Source organism: Bemisia tabaci, chromosome 3 (genome assembly GCF_918797505.1).
Source record: "Bemisia tabaci chromosome 3, PGI_BMITA_v3".
In the NCBI taxonomy this organism is placed as follows: domain Eukaryota; kingdom Metazoa; phylum Arthropoda; class Insecta; order Hemiptera; family Aleyrodidae; genus Bemisia; species Bemisia tabaci.
Window position 1 is genome coordinate 44,618,298 of NC_092795.1, and position 17,580 is coordinate 44,635,877.

General features: G+C 37.3%; 2 protein-coding genes across 2 annotated transcripts in view; one reads left to right on the plus strand and one right to left on the minus strand.

The window, feature by feature from the left end:
* Nucleotides 1–9,457, plus strand: part of oaf (BRICHOS-like domain-containing protein out at first) — a 146,010-nt gene extending 136,553 nt beyond the window's left edge. The window contains exon 5 of the mRNA XM_019041540.2: nt 4,135–9,457. Within this exon, the coding sequence (XP_018897085.2) occupies nt 4,135–4,439 (305 nt within the window). The 3' untranslated portion in view covers nt 4,440–9,457. The remainder of the gene's footprint in view (nt 1–4,134) is intronic.
* A 155-nt stretch (nt 9,458–9,612) lies between these two features.
* Nucleotides 9,613–17,580, minus strand: part of LOC109030540 (sarcalumenin) — a 33,677-nt gene continuing 25,709 nt past the window's right edge. Inside the window, exons 8-12 of the mRNA XM_019041542.2 lie at nt 17,195–17,311; nt 15,869–16,041; nt 14,716–14,907; nt 13,462–13,725; nt 9,613–12,453 (exon numbers count right to left, since the gene is read on the minus strand). Coding sequence (XP_018897087.2) covers nt 12,073–12,453; nt 13,462–13,725; nt 14,716–14,907; nt 15,869–16,041; nt 17,195–17,311 — 1,127 coding nt within the window. The 3' untranslated portion in view covers nt 9,613–12,072. The remainder of the gene's footprint in view (nt 12,454–13,461; nt 13,726–14,715; nt 14,908–15,868; nt 16,042–17,194; nt 17,312–17,580) is intronic.

The following is a 17,580-nucleotide window of genomic DNA, read 5'->3' on the forward strand; positions in this document are numbered from 1 at the left end:
GATATATCGATTGTTATGCCAATTTAAACCCATGGTAAAGAATCGAGTATTAAGGCGTTCGACATGCGAACACCCTGCCTATCGAATCCTTTTTCCATAGTTTAAAATGGACTATCAATCGATTATCGCAATTATCGTCTACGCTCACTGTCCCGTCCGTGCGTCGTGTCGCCTCTCGCCGGATCGGATGCCTCAGGCAAACCAGGCGTCCTCGAGGACCCCTAGCTCTAAGGGCTCCAGGCCACGTGCTCCACTCATTTACTGTCAATTATTTACTTACTTCATTCAGTGTAAATTTACCTCGCCACTCGTGCTTCGCTTAGCCCCTTGGCAGTTTCTTACTCAACCCAGAGCTGAGAAAAGAAATACGAGTTCGTACAACCAGAGAAAACATTTGAAACTTGCTTCCTGAAATATTGAATGAAACTATTGTCAGGTAAATTGACTAGTTTTAGCAAGGTGTCTAAAAGTCCGGAAATAGTACTGATTTTTTAAGGGCGGACCGGAAGTTCTGAAAAAGTGCGGAAATTCCACAAGAAGGCCCGGAATGTTTTGTTGTATTTGTCGCAATTTGAGCGGGAAATTTGAATTTTTGAAATTTTTCGCATTTCGTCAATTGGAGGTACCGAAAAAGTACTGAGTTTTCCCGCTGAGGAACTACTGAATTTCTCGGGAATGTACTGGAAAAGCACTGTATAAGTATTGATTTTTGGCCAGCCTGTTTCAGCAGACACCCCCTGTTTAGAAAAAAAATAAACAGAATTTTGTTTAGGGAAATAATAAAATAACAACTTACTCTGGGGTAAGGCTGCACAATAAAACAAGAGGTAACCAAAAAACCCCGGAACGTTTCGGTAAAAGCGCATATATAAGTAATCGCATGCGTAATGGCACTGAGGGCCTGATACATCCGCCAAAGACAATGTATTAAAGTTTCGCTCAGTTTAGAACTTGGTCTTTTCACTCGGACTAGCTTCATACACACAAGGAACCCTTCATTTTGTGGTTCACGAAGCAAATGCATACGTACAATGCGAAGTTTTGAAACTACCGCCCGATATTTTGTGTGGGTGCGCTTCCGTGACGGTGAACTGCGGCTGAAATGATTCTGAACGGGCGAACGCTGTCTAAAAGGGCGAGATTACGGATGAAATTTATGCGGCGCCGCCAAATTAGCTGAGAAGTACTTGAAAAACCCAATTTTAATTGAATTTCAAAGAATGATTTGGCCTCACGTATACACGATTCTATACTTCATCGCCGCCATTGAAGTTCGCGATTGATTTGAGTGACTCTGCGAACATCAAGCAAACGCCGAGGGACGAAAACGAGTGAGTGTGAGATTATTGGGTGTCAGGGATTTAATGCTCTATTATTTCATTCCTATTTTTGTCGCTGTTTCGCCGCCTCCCCCCCTTCACGGTGTACTCCGGGCGGTATCAAATTAAAATCAGTTCGCTTTTTCTCCCTTCCTATTTTAAGGGGATTTTGCGACCCGGGCAAATCCGCCGAAAGCTCTACAAATCGAACGGCCGCTTTGATGGTTGCGCCTGCCGCGTAAAAAAAGAGAGAAAAAAATGTGATTTGTTAGACCGGAGGGTCGGTTCGAATTAGCATATTCGTCACAAGCTTTACCCGATTTGTTTTAGCTTTTGTTCCCGATACATGCCGTTGTGTAATGCCTTAAAAATGAGGTCAAATCGTAACTTGAAAAGTTTAAATGTTCTTTTTTATACTTCACAAATGCTTCCTCAATATCAGTTTTGGTGTATTCGCTCAGTATTTCGGCAAAAAGAACTCAAATTGATTACGATAATGTCGCAAAAAAATAAAGATTATTTGCCTTGCACAATGTGGCGTCATTTCATCCAAACCCAAAGGGGCAATTGACTTTTTTTTTTTGCTTGTGAAAATATAACAGGGTACCTAATTTAACAGGAATAGAATGATGAGGACATATAACGTTTATTTTTTAAAAAAATGTAGCTTGCCTCTTCCCCGTCATTCACTCACGTTTTTTTATTCTTTGCCAATTGTCCTCTTTTTCTAGAACTTTTGAAACACGGGGGGGGGGGCGCGGATAACTGCTCCCCTGGCCACTGGCAATTCACGTCTGATGTTTCTGTCGCTTACAGTGGCGTAGCCACGGCGAGCTTTGCGATGTATCGATTGATCTGCCATGTAAATCTACGGAAAAGGATCGATAGACAGGGTTTCACAACAACCACCTTAATAATCGATTCTTTACCAAGCTTCGAATAGAAAGTTATCGATAATCGGTCATTCACGACTCGCCCTCGAGCATCACTATTCATTCGGACCGATGTAATTTATTCCCGCTTTATTACCATTGTATTTTCCTTAAAATTTGTCAACGGTTTTTCAGAGGGTGTACCGCACGGTCATCCACAACAGGAGCTGAACTAAATTTTCCAATGAGAAATCTTTTTTGGCTCTTCCATCAGAGCATCTATCTGCGGGCTAATTGTTGAAATTGATAGACAAAGCTAAAGACAAAGAAGACATAGAGAGTATTGAGCGATCCTATCGGTTGAAATGGCTGCTTCTTGTAGACTAAGGGGGAAAATTATGGACTAGTCTCTCACGGGTTGCCGTTAGTTAGTCTATTACCTACCTCCTTCGTCCATTGCAACCACCAGCTTCCACCAAAAGGATCCCTCCATTTCCCTTTTGTCTTCTTTGTATATCGTTTTGTCTACCAATTTCAACAATCAGCCCGCTGCAAAGAAAAATTAATGACTCCTACGTTTTTCTCATTATCTGCCAAAATGCTTTTTCACGAGATGATCATTGACGATTTTGCAATTGAACTATAAATTCTCTCTCTAGAAAACACTATGTGCATGGAAACTAATGCATACTGTTTTTAACGGCGAATTTTGTGCCAATTGCAAATGTAGTCCAGTTCCGTTATATGTATTCTTATTCTTGTTTGTGAATTTTTACGAGAATAATGAAAATCGAAGGTAATTAGATAGTCCATAGTGATCATCATTTTGTCAGGGTTAATATTGTAAGTTTATCACAAAGTTGCGGCCATATTGGCTTTTAGGGCAGGTTCGCTGCAAGGCATAACGGTCCTCCGTGGATCTAGCGTAAGATTCACCAACAAATTCATCGTTCCGAGCGGAAGCTTTTTAGCATGCACGGCACCAACGGCCGTAAGCGAGAGCTCATCGGGAGCACATTCGCACCGAGGTAGATTACGGTTTGGGTTCTACTCCACTGCCCTTTAATTTCAATTACTCTCCGAGTCCCACCCCCTAAAATTTCACGGCGGGCGAAAATCCCCCCCCCGTCCCTCGCTTCCCGTCCCCACTTTTGCTCCCTCCACCGTAGGCGATCAGGGCTCCTCTAATCTCGACGAAACGTGGAACAATCCAATTTGTCTAACGAGTCGTTTCTCACTCCTAGCTGCGCGGGAAGGGTCCTGATGGATATTCGACATTTTCGGAGGGCAGATAGTGGTACCTAAGCGGAAAGGGAAAGATCGACAGCCATTTCAAAACAATTTCCTCGAGATGTCAAGTTATTTTGACTTACAGCGTCGTTTTTGTCGACAAAATTTGCTGTTTTTAAATCAGAGAAACGTTGGTTTGCTATCGTTCTTTGACTCAAACTGAATGATTGCAAAACGACGCTTTTTTTATTTTAAGAAACTGATGTTAAGTTGAATTCGCAAGAATTTAACTTGAAAAAACCTTTGTCGAAAAAGAACAACGCTTTAAGTAAAATACTGCCCCAATAAAAATGTGTTTTAGTTAGAGCAAGAGATGCCTTTTATTTTTTTTTTTTTTGGAGGGGGGAGGGGGGAGACGAGGTGTGGGTATAGACAAGCGAAGCCTTTCCGGAAGCAGCGGAAACACCTGTATCAAAATCCTTAAGATCCGCGAGAATTGATCAGATCTACCATAGTGTACCATAGTGTATTATTAATGTGGTTCTTCGGAAAAAGCAGTTGATGGCACCATCACATAATACATTTGTAATTCATAATTTCAATCTTAAGTTGCGAGCACCCCGTCAACTATCGAGGCACTTTGCAATTCTGCAACCGAGCAATTTTTTCGGCTGTACGTATAATTAACGCCCCGACGGGGGTTTCTGTTGCAGGTGCATCTCTGATCAACCTCATGAGCGCGGTGAAGCACTTGCCGAACTCGAACAACATCGACCTGTCGTCGAGCAAGCATAAAACGCACACGAGGTGCATGAACACGATGGAGCTGTGGGCGCCGTGCACCTGCCAGCTGGAGCTCTGCATAGGTTGGTACCCGTGCGGGCTCAAGTACTGCAAATCCGCCAGCAGCAAGCTCGTCGACAGCAGCTACCGCTGCGGCATCAAGACCTGCAAGAAGTGCTACATGTTCCGCTACCACGTCAAACAGAAACAATTTTGCCTCTGGGACGAAGTGTAGGCTCTCCGTCTAGCCCGACCTTAATCTAAGGTGAAGTTTGTACCTGATCAAGCTGCAGATCGACCATAATCGCGGGGGATCTGTTATCGTTGCTTTGGCCTAAGTCACCGTCCATCCTAAGTCTTCAAAGAGTAACATGTACTCCCAAATCAGTGCAGCGCAAACGTCTTGTACTGCCGTGCTAGGGAAGAACGCCGTATGAAGATTCGAGAGTTGCCAAATTTCCCTTGATAAAACATGCATTTTTGACAACATTTATGCATATTTTTCTTCGAAATTTTCAGATATTTTAGATTAAATTGCGTACAAATTGTCTAAAAATTTCGGGAAAAAACGCAATTTTCCCGGTAATTTCGGTTTTTTATTGGAGGAAACTTGGCAACATCTGAACGCTCATACGGCGTTTTTCCTTAGCAAGGCAGTGTAGCACACTGGAGCGAGTCAATAGGAGAGCCCGGACATGATTTAAGAACTTCAAAAGTATATATCTTTATTAATATGAAATTTTGATGTTTTTAAAGTAGTTTCATAGGTTTTCTCGAAAAATTTTCTTCGAGAAGTACCCCTTAAAATTAATAAAATTGTGATGAGATAAACGTAAAATTTTACAATTTTTGTCAAAAATTTCATGTCCGACTTTTTCCATCGACTCGATCCACTGTGTGTCGTGGATAACAAGTGTGAATTTGCACTATGTTAACTCAGTCGAACCGAGTTTAACACGAAGGAACTGCGTTGTCCAGTTAGAATAACTCGAATCTTGGTGTCACCAACTGTCAGAATGATTGTTCAGTTTCAAAATGTTTCCGTAATATTGTGATCAACTCATTCCTGGATCCTTCCTTCCATTCCCATTCTCATTCCATTTGTTCCCTGGTCCATTCCAGTGCATGCTGCATACTCTCTTTAAACGGTGAAATTGTGACTGTTTTGTGACATCATGGAAACCTAAAACTCAGATTTTAATCAGGAATGAATTCCGCGTTTCTCAACTTTTTCCATAAAGCGACTTCAAAAGGAACCAAGTCACATCGCGATCGAATCGAGGAGAAGAGGTTTAAAGTTTTATCCATTCATAAGACTCGATGTTACAGGTGAAGTTCAGCGCGCATATTCACACTTGAATTATTTTTGCCAGACTTTTTGACAGGAAATCATGTGCGGCTTGTTAACATCAATACACTCCTGATTCAATTTTCCGAAAATTTGATTTGGTTCCATTTTGTATAATTCGGTCCAGTTAGTCCCTGATTTAAGTGTAGATCTTCTACAAAGATAGTTTTGCAGTTACTAGATGGAATTAAGTTGAAAGTTTACTAGAAGTCTCTCCTTTTCGACTCTGTATAAAAGACATCCTTACATTCCCCTTTAACTACAATGTTGACTGTATTGATCTCCCATAGTAAAGACTCAAGACATTTTTAAAGACATGACGATGATTACCAGTTCCTCCAAAACAGTTGTGTTTGAAAATCCTTGCTTACTGTTCCAAATTTTCCTTTGCAAAATTTGTCTCTAAAGAATCAAACCTGTACTCACGAATTTTGAGTAATCAATAATTCATATTGTTTGTGCAATTTCATTCTATAGTACAGTGACTTCATTTCAAAGGATCTCTCACAATCAACTATCCGTCCATTTACTGTATCTCAATCATACCTTGCAACATATAAATTAGTAAAGTAGGTTACAGGGGTGCAGGTGCACGGTGCTGTTTTTTTCTAAATTCTTCCTTTCTACCGCAAGTTTTCTTAATACTTTTTTCCTGCTCGTTTTTGTCCCATTACAGTAAGTCCTACGAATGATGTGTTCCACTGGCTTTTTTCCGAAGGGCATTTGTCCTGATTGAAGTTGATACTTTAACATGAGTGAAGTTCAGAGGGAAAAGATCTCGACCTAACCTCGCAACTAATATTGATCACTAGGAAACAACCCCAATATTTTAAGCTATATTTTTTTAATTTACTCTTGTTTTAATCGAAAGTAGGACCAATTTCCTCTGGATATAAATCAGTAGGGCATTATACGTGTAGAACGAACTGTAGTGGGACAAAAAACGAGTGGTTTCAGGACATTTTGTCAACGATTTTTTGTCCGCGCACCTTTTTTGTCCAGTAGTTTACGCCCACACGTAAAATAAGCAATGGTGACTTGGTTCAAGCGTTTTATTTTAGTCGGTATGTCAAATTATATTGACAATATGGAAATGAGAAATCCTGAGTTAAAAAACGCTGACTATGCGAGTATACATATCAAAGGCTAAGAGAGCGGAGCTGCGTGCTGCCAGCGCAAGAGGCTCACTGGCGCCTACAAACCTAAGTGGATACTTCACGCATTGCACAATGCTTGAAGTATCCACTTAGGTTTGTAGGCGCCAATGCGCGTCTCGCGCTATGGCTGCCCGCCCGTCGTGCGTCGGCGCCTGAAGCAACTATTTCACAACAGAGGCACAGTATTATACGAAATTGAACGTATTAAGAATGACAGGCATCCTTTAAAAGTACAGATCTTTCCTCGCAAAATAAATCAAGATACTTACCGTACACTGGAAAAATCTAAGCGCCTTTAGCTGAGGCAAATAAAGCGGTTCATCCGGTTCAGGTGTAACAAGGTGGGAATTTCTTGAAAGATAATTAAGTCCTGTTACACCAAAGAAGTGTAGAGAGTTTTAGTGGATTTTGTCTCATGGAATTGACGCTCCCCCATTTTTACCAAAACTCTCAACTATATATTATTCTCCGTTGGACCAAACAGACAAAACAAAAAAGAACAAGCAAACCCTCATTCTTCCAAGACATTTTACATTTTTATCCAAAAACGTCGTGAGCAATTATTGTCGTTTGTATTTACTTGTGGGCTAATTACATTTGGGTCTCAACTGGCACGTGGACCAAAAATCCCGTGCCGAAAAACACCGTGGACGTAAATTACTGGAAATAACAGGTGCGCGGACTAAAAATCGTTGACAAATGTCCTATAACCGAAACGAGTAGGAAAGGAATAATAGAAACACTTGCAGGAGTGTCTTATGCCCACAGCAGTGTTTTAAGGCAAATTCAAAAAATGCGAAGACTGGCTCCAAAAATGAACTTTAAGCACTCCTGGGTTACACTAGCACAAAATTTTTTCAATGCAGGTGTCCATAGGGAATCGAGTGAAAGACTCTTCAATATTTCTTTTCCAGAAGAGTATAATGTATGTCATTAGTCTTTGTGTTTTCTCATTTGCAGTTAATTATTTTTTGTGTATATTCGAGTGGCATTTCAACATTTTACCCTGCTTGAGAGTACGTGATTTAGTGTTTTTTATAAATTCATCAATCATTTCAGGAAAATGTTGAATCAGTTATGTTGCTTTGCAATATCCTATAGTGGATATTTTCTATTATTTTTTTTACCTCAGCCATTTATTTCTTTTGTATATTTTTTTTCTCTTTTCAAGCATAATTTATCTCTCATTAAGTGTTGAAATTCCTTCGTCTGAATTGTGTGTTTCTCCTGCTGAGGATTTATCAATTTAAATGATTTTTGGGACAGGCGGATTACAAACGTATCCTGTGCATTCGAAAACTTGTATATTTTCTTTGCCCATTTACCTCATCTATCATGCTTTGAATTAATTTTTCATAAGTTCACTGAACTAAGAATTGTGTCCTAGTTTTTATTATTATTTTTCCATTTATCTCCAAGATTTTATTGTGGGTTTGCTAACGCAGCAATATCTTGCTGTGATGATCATTGTATGCTGCTTCTATTACTCGGTCGTGGAGAATTTTTTAAAGACTTAATTTTTTTTTTGTTTTAGTTACTAAATCAATCAATCTCAAGCTAGAGGTATGATTTCATGTCTGACTAGCCCAATTCAAATGGTAATACATTACGTCTTTTTCTTGGCGATTTGTGTATATTAAAAAAAAACTATAGAAGCAGTTTTAAGCACTGCGCACGTATTTTTTTATTTCAATTTATCAATTGCATAATAATTACATTCGTGACCGTTCGCATTTTCTTCAATGTTACTGAAACACAATGCAAAGTGTCACCGTATCTTGAATTGAAGTTTAATGGTAGAAAAGTGAAGTCTAGTCAATTACAAAATGTAGTAATTATATATTGATTACATTCGTAAAATATGCCATAAATATTAAATTTTTCCTAGCCTACCAAAAGCTTGGTATCTTTACTCGAAGTTTTTCTTCTCCTATCTCTTGTTATTCAAAATTCTCACATTCCATGACTTCTCTTAGAAATTTAAAGTTGAAAAATTCAGTTTTTTTGTGTTTTTTTCACCCTAAAATGAGTAGCTCCGTTGGAATAAGACTCGACGGAACCAGTCAACCTACATTTATGAGTTAGGAATATACGCATTATTCTGGTCACTCAGTTGAAGCTGATTTGCCTATTTTATCTAAAGAAAAATTAATCGTGAGCACTCATTAACTGTTTAGTTTTTTCATTACGTTTCTTCTCTCAAAGTAGCAGAGTAATCTTGTTTTTAGTTTTTTTTCGCCCTCTTAGAATTTTATTCTCCAAAGATAATCCAATGAACAATAAATGGAACAACAAAACCTGGTAAATGACATGTTTGAGAATTGAAGATTCATAATTAAATATTGATTATTTACTTGATCGACTTACGCCTACGTTATTTCCACGGCTATTTAGGTCGTCCAAAAATAAAAAGACGTTAAAATAATTCAAGTCAGATGTTTGCCAACAGAATGTGAGAGCAATATTTTCAAGATTTCCGCATGATATCTTTGTCATGAAAAGATAAAGTTCATCAAAGAAATCAGCATATCCCAAGTTTTTAAGGTGGGAACAAGAAACCCTTTTACAGCAATATGAATCATGTATGTAATTTAGTTATATTCAAAACTCTTGTACAGATTTTTACGTTTTGGTTTTCTACCTAACTTCTGTAATGAGGCCTTAGCTTTACATGTTGATAATTTTTTCTTGAAACATTTTTATGTAATGCCAAATTTTATTTAATAAATTTTGTTTGTGCCAAATAAATCATGGGTATTTTATATTTCTTTCGTTTTTAGCTGGTCTAAAAGTTAAGGAAGAAAGCTCACTAAGATAATGAATGAAAAACTGTGGCTGGATCATCGATTGAGCTAATTATTTGTCTGTTACAAGGTGTATGGAATAGTAATGACATCAACCTGTTTAAAATGATTGAATTTTATTTACATTCGAAAGGTTTTTATAATTGACGGTGCAACAATTTTGTTTGATATTTACAAAATACCTCAAACGAGCTTTTTTAAAACAACGTAACAACTATAACAAAAAAATCAACAATTCACGTAACAAAATTTAGGTAATGTAAGAAATCAGAACTTAATGTTCTCAATTATTAATCAACCTCATGAAGCAATTTAAGAAATTTGATCCGTTTTCTTTAAATGCTGTTTGACACCCTCAGTTAATGAACCCGCATATTTGTGTTCATCCTGCTCACCCAAAGGACTCTTACCTTTACAGAATTGTTTTCGTTCGAGATCAGGTTATTGGAATAAAATGATGTCAGACAGATGCTTTGAGGTCTCAGTGTCTTTTATCTATATTGACAGCTTCTCAATTGCGCCGTGATGGAATATGAATAAACTGCCACACCGCTTTTGGCAAGAATTTTAAAAAATGTGTTTCAAAATTTCTGAAAAGATTGCAATTTTTTAAAATTGAATATTAGAAAGGATACTTTTGAATGGAAAGAAGGCTGTTTTTTTATCAGCTCTTTCTCTTCATTTGGTATTTTTTCATCCGTTATTTTCTGTCACATCTGTTAAAGATAAGAGTCCTCAAATCTTGTACACGGAAACAGTTGATTAAGTACTGCTCGCAATTGTGCTAAAACCTTAGTAGAAAGTCCTGTTTTTTGAGCAATCTCTCCATCGTATACTATCTATTAGCATTCCTCTAGAAAAATTTCGACCTTCAACCGCAGTCTAAAGTCCCGTGACGGATACACTTGAAATTGTCAGCCTTTGAAGGAGTGAAAATTGTACGTAAGATTTGAACCAACTTTTAAAGATCTTCGCCAATAACTGCAATTTTTCTCAGTAGACCTAGTGAAAATTATCCGAGCACAATTTCAAAGTGAAATTCCAATAGTTGTTTAGTGCAATTTCTACAATTGCCTACAGCTGCCTCTTGAATAGCTTAATCATTCATTGGTCGTTCAGTAATAGAAGGCAGTAGATAGACCTATTTTTACAGAAATTAAAATTGTTGGTCTAATGGTAATTATTTAAGAGGGAATGGAGCAAAAAAGAGAGAATGAGTGGATTGGATACGTCCTATTTCATTCTCTTTTTTTTGCAAAAAGCATAATTAATTTTTGTTTTCTCTCTGGCAAACCAAAATATATGAACGTGTATGTTTTGATATCTGATCCTAATTGCTCCAGAAATCTTTGATCGTTCATCTGTTTTGGCAAAACATATGCTGCTTTTCCAGAAAAATAAAACAATCTTCCCCTTTGTTTACCTGCCAAGACATCAATTTCTCACTGGCATGTATTATTTGTTAGATTATCAGTCATGACTATCAACTTGATGCTCTTCTCAGTTTCCAAAATTCAGGTAAACAATTGATATCACACTTCCGATATTAGGTAAAACTGGAAGGAAACAATACATTTTTTACAATTTTGAATTTTTCATCCATGCGCTTTGGTGCTTTTAAGTCTCATAACTGGCATTTTTATCAATGTTAATCTATCACAGCTAAGCTTAATTTCGGTGTTCTAAAACAAAATTTGAAAAAAAATATCCTAGTTAAATGGAAATTATAACAATCGAAAACGAATAAATAAATAAATAAATAATCGAAAATTAAATAAATATTTGAGTTGAAAGAATTTTGAAGAAGAAAAAAGCATTTGAAGAGTTTTTTTTTTTAATCGGACGATCATAATAACTTCAAAGATGTACGCAAAAGGGAAAGAAAACATTTCAAGATACTGAGTCTCAAATGTCAATAAATTATGAAGCCCCTACGTAGCCTATACACATTTTTTTCCTACTTATAACCTCTAGAACCGCAGCTCACTTACCTCACTTTCAGTTTTGTCGGAATTACAATTAATTTATGATATTAATCTACACCTCAACTAGAAATTTTATCGAAAGGTGATGTCACTCTCATAAAACGTACTTATGGTAAAAGGATTGATTGTCTATAAGAGAAAATCAATCTTTACCCTCTTTTATTTGCTTTTGATCCCGCATTTGTGTCTTCAAAGTGACTGAAACCATCCAAAAATGTAAGAGACTCACAAAAAATATCTTATTAACAGATCTTCTCAGTGTTGAATCAGGAATAAACTATGATTAATATTTCTTTATTTCTTTTCGTGTTCATTTGTAGGTGAATGTAGCATTACTTTGCCCGATGTTGTAGCTCAACAGTCTCTTATCATTTTTCCACGCTAAATTAAACTTTTTATTCCACTTTTTTCCATTTTTTTATATTTGACATTTTAAAAAAAAATTGTGAGTGATTTTGCCAGTTATCAAGTACTGAACTTCTTTCTTTGTGATGACGAGGGAAAATATGTTTACCTGCTTGTTCATACCTTTTGCGTATCTTCAATTCTTTGATCGGTTTTTCTAGCCGGAGTCTCAACTTTTTGGTTTTTTGGCTGTTTGGACTAGAACAGAGTCGACTGCTTTCTTGTACCGTCCGACCAGTTCGGGTAGATCGTATGCAATAGCTACATCGAGCCTATTAATAGGGCAACCTCTGAAGTACGTGCATGTGTCGGAGAGGCGTTGGAACTCGTAGACAGGGTTCAAACGGAAGAAATCTCGGTACACTTCCGGATCTGGGAGATCATAACGAGAAATGTTTGTCAGCGTGCTGAGGCCCTCATAGATATGGTAATTTTGTGGGTGCTCAATGATGTCCTCTGCTATTTTCTTGCGGTTACCGAAGAAAGATTTGTGATTGTAGTAGGTTGTAAGGTAACAGTCCACCATTTTCGCGTGATTTCGCACTCGCACCTGAAAGGAAAAGATCGAAAATAATTAACTACTAACCATTTAATTAAAAGTCCAAGAAAAGGTGGAATCCCAGAAATTCTTAAACCATAAAACCATAAATGAAAATTATAATTTTTCTATTCAAATTTATAGAATTAAACTTAAATTGGTTAATATAAAAAATACATACAATATTCTTTTTTAAGGTTCTCAAAATAGTAATGTTAATTACTTGATTTTTATTGTATTCAATTTTTCATCATTTCATAAGATATAAAGTACTAACGAATATTAAAATTTCACCTATCAGAAGAATAGAGTTAGTTAGTTAGTTAATTTTATTTAACGACGATCAGCATAGAGTGAACGTATCATCGTATCAAAGATTTATAAATTAGCGTTTTTAATCTTTGCACACTCACTCAAAATGTGTATTCACTGAAAATCCAAATCTACTCGAATCAAAGACTTCATACTTGGTACATCAAGTAGTGTGGCTCACAATGAAAAATTCGCACAAAGATGTGACTTTTTTTAAAAGTTCTTGATTGTCGCTCATTCAATGGAAAGAGAGAATTTGGGTAGACCTCGACTTCAGTGTCAGTCATTGACTCTTAAGTTCGCTTTCAATGACCGCTTTGATTTTACACGGAGTTTCCTTCCTTCACAAGTGAAGTTGAGGTTCATTCGTGTTGGTCGCGGCAAAAGACGCACGATAATCTCTTATTAAAAAACTAACCTCGGTGGCCTATAATGCGCTCGATTTATTATGCATAGTATTTCAAGCATCCTGTATGATATTATCATTCTTAATCTGACCTTGTAGCTCTTCGAGTTCAATAAGTTTGGAAAGTTTCGACTAACGCGCACCCATTCGGCAGAGAAGATCTAGAAATGTTTTATAATATTCTGCATTCCCACCCGTTTTTTTCATTCTTAATGTACTTTTTGTTTGATAAAATTAAGTATAGCTAGATTTAGTTCTTTGTCTGGGTAAATTAATCAAATAAGCACACGGAAGCAACTTACTGCAAATCGACGTGCACTAGCAATTTTGTTCTCTACTCTTTTCTCAATAGCTAGCCTCAAGTCCTGGAGAAAAGCACGTTCTTGCGCAAAGAGCAGTCTCGTTGGAGTCCCTGCCTCATAAGGAAGAGACCAGAGAGAGGTCGAGTACATGATCGGCGGCTCCGGACTTGACATAAGTGGACTGATGTTCCAGATCAAAGTTCCTTGAACTCTCATAAGTTCCTCTGGTTTCACCTGGTCTGCTTTGTTTAGTATGATCCTTGTCTGAAAATTAATGAAACTTTGTTTAGCCTCTTGTGTTTACTTACACATCACGAGAAAAAATATCAAGATATGACCCAATCTGAATATAACACCAACGAAATGGTGCTGGGTCCATACCATTTCTTGGGGAAGACAAAGTAAAAAAATTCCAAAAATTTCAATATAAGTCAAAATTTGTTTGGAGCTTTTTGGCCTTGTTTTCCCCGCGAAATGGTGTAAACCCACTACCATTTCACCGTTTTGTAACTTACACATTTCTCAGACTCAAATATAGATGTCCCCCCGATACCGAATCCTCCAAATTAGTTTTGAGCCAATAAGAAAGTATACCCTCTATCCTAAAAGAAAATACTAACCTGTATCCTTTATCAGATAGACATTACTTTTAATGATCGATAGCGAATATCAATGCTTTAATGTATGTATTAAACTCATTTTCCTCATATGTAAATGAAAAGTCACGTAAAAGAGCAAGGTGAAGGATGCGCATTGATGACGGCGCAGGGATACAACTATTCGTGCTTGATGGATGTCCGTATTGCGTCCGCAAAATTGAAGGCGCGAGGCATACACTCGCAATGTCTCGCTCTGAGTTGCCAATGAGTTGTTGCTCAGATTTGGGCGAACAGTTTAAAAATGAGGCTCGGTAACGTCTCTCGGCCAAACCTTGGCTGTTTTTACACTCGCTGTTGTTGTTCTTTTTTCAGATCGATGTCTGATTCTTTTTAGGATGTATTTGTAGACCTGTATCTAAATATGCACCGGCCCCGTAACTACCTCAAAAGAGGTGGTCAGGTAAATGTAATCCCACTTGGGCTTCTAAGGATTAAAAAGCAGGCTACGTCAGGAATGTCGTTGTGATCTAAGTTTATGAGGACTATTTTTTTTACATTTTTTAAATGCTAGACAAAGGGGTTTTTTTTAAACATGACCCATGTCTTGCTATTTATTTATAATTTTTTTATTTTAAAAATATTAAATGCATCTTACCTGGTACTCACGACCCTTCAGCTGATCTAAGATGGCCTCTGTTTCCGGACCAACATCTAATTTTGATGGATCGTAAATCAAGAAGATGATGTCTGCTCTGTCAATGAACCACTGACAGGCGTCATTGAAAGGAAACATTCTCTCGACTTGTTTTCGTACTTCCAAAATACCGGGTATCTCCACAATATTTACCTTAATTAGAAAAAGAAAATACTTGTTTACGAATTTTACCTATCGAATTTCACAATGTTTCAGTAGCTTGTCAGTAAGCAAACCAGCCTAACTTCAATACTCAATCGCAGTTTCAACAAACGAGTAAGTAACAGAAAAGTGGGCCGTCCTAAAAATGGTAAAGTGAGTGTAATGAGTGGTTTTGTCACTCACATAGCACATTCTTTCCGTACCTTATGAACGACTGCGCAAAAAATAGTAACTCGGTACCTAGTTAATAAAATACGTCCTGTAATTGAGGGGCTTGGAGGACAAGACGCATAAGTGCAGTTTTTACTATTCCGAGAAATATGTGTTTGAAGTTTAAAAATCGCATAGATATTCATGGCAGAAAGCAAATTCAAACTGATTTTTAATGCTTAAAAATTCGAATTTGGGAGCGAATTTTTCACAGAATATGCATTAAGAATAGTTTTACTTGATTTCATTAATATCTCAATTTTTTCAAAAACTGCACTCATGCGCCTTGTCCTCCAAGCCCCTCATTTAGTATTTAGGTGATATTTTTCCTAAAAAATAAAGACTCTTTACGTAATGTTCCGTTAGTATTCGCATATACCTACTTTTCCAAAAAACTGTGAGCAAAAGTTACACTCAATTTTACTTCAATCCTATCACTTTCTCGGAATTTGAACCGAAAGGATCAGATTTCGGAGACATATCTCTGGGTTATTGATTCAATTCAGAAGTTCACAATTTTTCTGTAATTTCGTGATAAGCGCAGTTATCACCGCCTACGTCGGCATTTCACTTAGAACTCGTGTTGAGCGTAGAAACGGTTAAGACTTTAAGCCGCTTAAGTTGTTTTCTTTGGCCCTCTGACGTTTCGTCTTGACGAGCTTTTACTGAAAGGAACGGTCCTAAATATTCACAAATAATTAAGGTATGTATTAATGATCACATTAATTTTCCTCAGACTTACTTTCTCCAGCAATGGCTTTCGCAACCTGAGACCGCGAAGTCTATCAAGGAGACCCTGACCGAATTTCTGCAATCCAGAGAACGTCCAGTCAGCAGCAAGCTGAGTTCCATCTAAAACTGCTTCTTCCTCACCCCACATGAGAATATTGAAGTATGCTGGAGATGGCTCTGCTCCTGAGGACCAAAATTTTAGTACGTATATAAATCAACAATGTTCTCTTTTTATCTCCAAAAGATAGTCTTAAAAATCCTGAGAACTGAGTTAGGCTTGTACGATCAACTGACTGTTAAAGTACCTCACTGGGAAAAGAACACATTGGATCTAGAGTCCAGACTCTTAAAAACATCGACAAGAAAAAGTACTCTTTATTCGATCGGAGTTTTGCTTAAATCCAGAACCAAGCCTCTTAATTTGAGCGGATTTCCTTTTGATTTAAGCAAAAATCTGATTGAATCAAGAGTATTTTTTCTTATCGATGTTTTCAAGAGTCTGGACTCTAGATCCAATGTGTTTTTTTTCCAGTGCTGATCTCTGTATTTAAACCTATGTAAAAATCAGCGTGAAGTGTGGTCCCTTACATATTTTTTGAAAATAATTATCAATGGTTTCCATGTGAAAATGCATATGCGCAGAAGGTCCTTCAAGAGTGTCTGTAATTGTTGAAGCATACTAGTCCTCAGGCAGAAATCGAGGAATGGAATAAGGCATTTCATTACTGGATTTTCTTGAAAGGCTCAGTTCAATTCAAAAAAATAAAAGTAAAATGCTTTTTCCCCACGCACAACTTTTGGGATAGTTAAGACATTTTGAGTTCAAATAAGGTACTTGCGATTTGAAGTGTGCTAAAATAACATGTACGGAGTTCAATTTTCTTAAGATTTCCCCACGAGGAGTAAAAACCTTGAATGTTGGGAACAAACTCCCCCCCCCTTCATATACTTGTGTATGTGTGTCATATTTGTCTGGCGTCTACGGCGTCTACGGGCACGAGAGGCTAGGACCGCCCCAAGGGACTATGGGACACTATGGGTCCGGAAAATACCATGAATAATAATTTTATTGTTATTATGATATTGTCTTCCACTTTAGCATAGAGACGCTGAAGTTAACTTTGTGAGAACGGTCAAAATACCACTGGACACATCCAATACGCGGAAGTTGATAGTTGCCTCGTAGAACCAGGAAAAAGTACCGTCCTTCCCGTCCACGATAATTTGAAAGTCCATAAAATAAATTTTTAAAAGCAAGTTTTTAGAAATTTGAAAGGATCGGGTAGTAGAAGCATTTACCTTTGCACCTATATTTTACTTACATAATAACACAAACCTGTTCTTAGAGCAGTTTTTTTGAACTCATTGTCCAACAAGTAGTTGATCATTGATGATTTGCCCCCACTCCATGGGCCCATGAATAAAACCAAAGGCTTTGAAAATATCTCTGGATCTGAAAGCAGTCACCGAAAAATTTGTCAGCGAGGAACAAGATTCAAGTGATTCTTAAGAGAACTGTTCTTATTCTTAAAATCTTTTTTTTCACAAAAAAAGCATACATAATATTGGTTGGCAAATAAATATTTTTTCTAACAAGCATTTTGAAAGCTGAGAGAGAAAAGTACGTAAGTGGCAAACTGAGTTTAGAAAATAAACTTTAAGACTTTTATAGAAAGATTTTCATTAGCGTCAATGACACTGGAGGTTTGGACTGGAAGATAA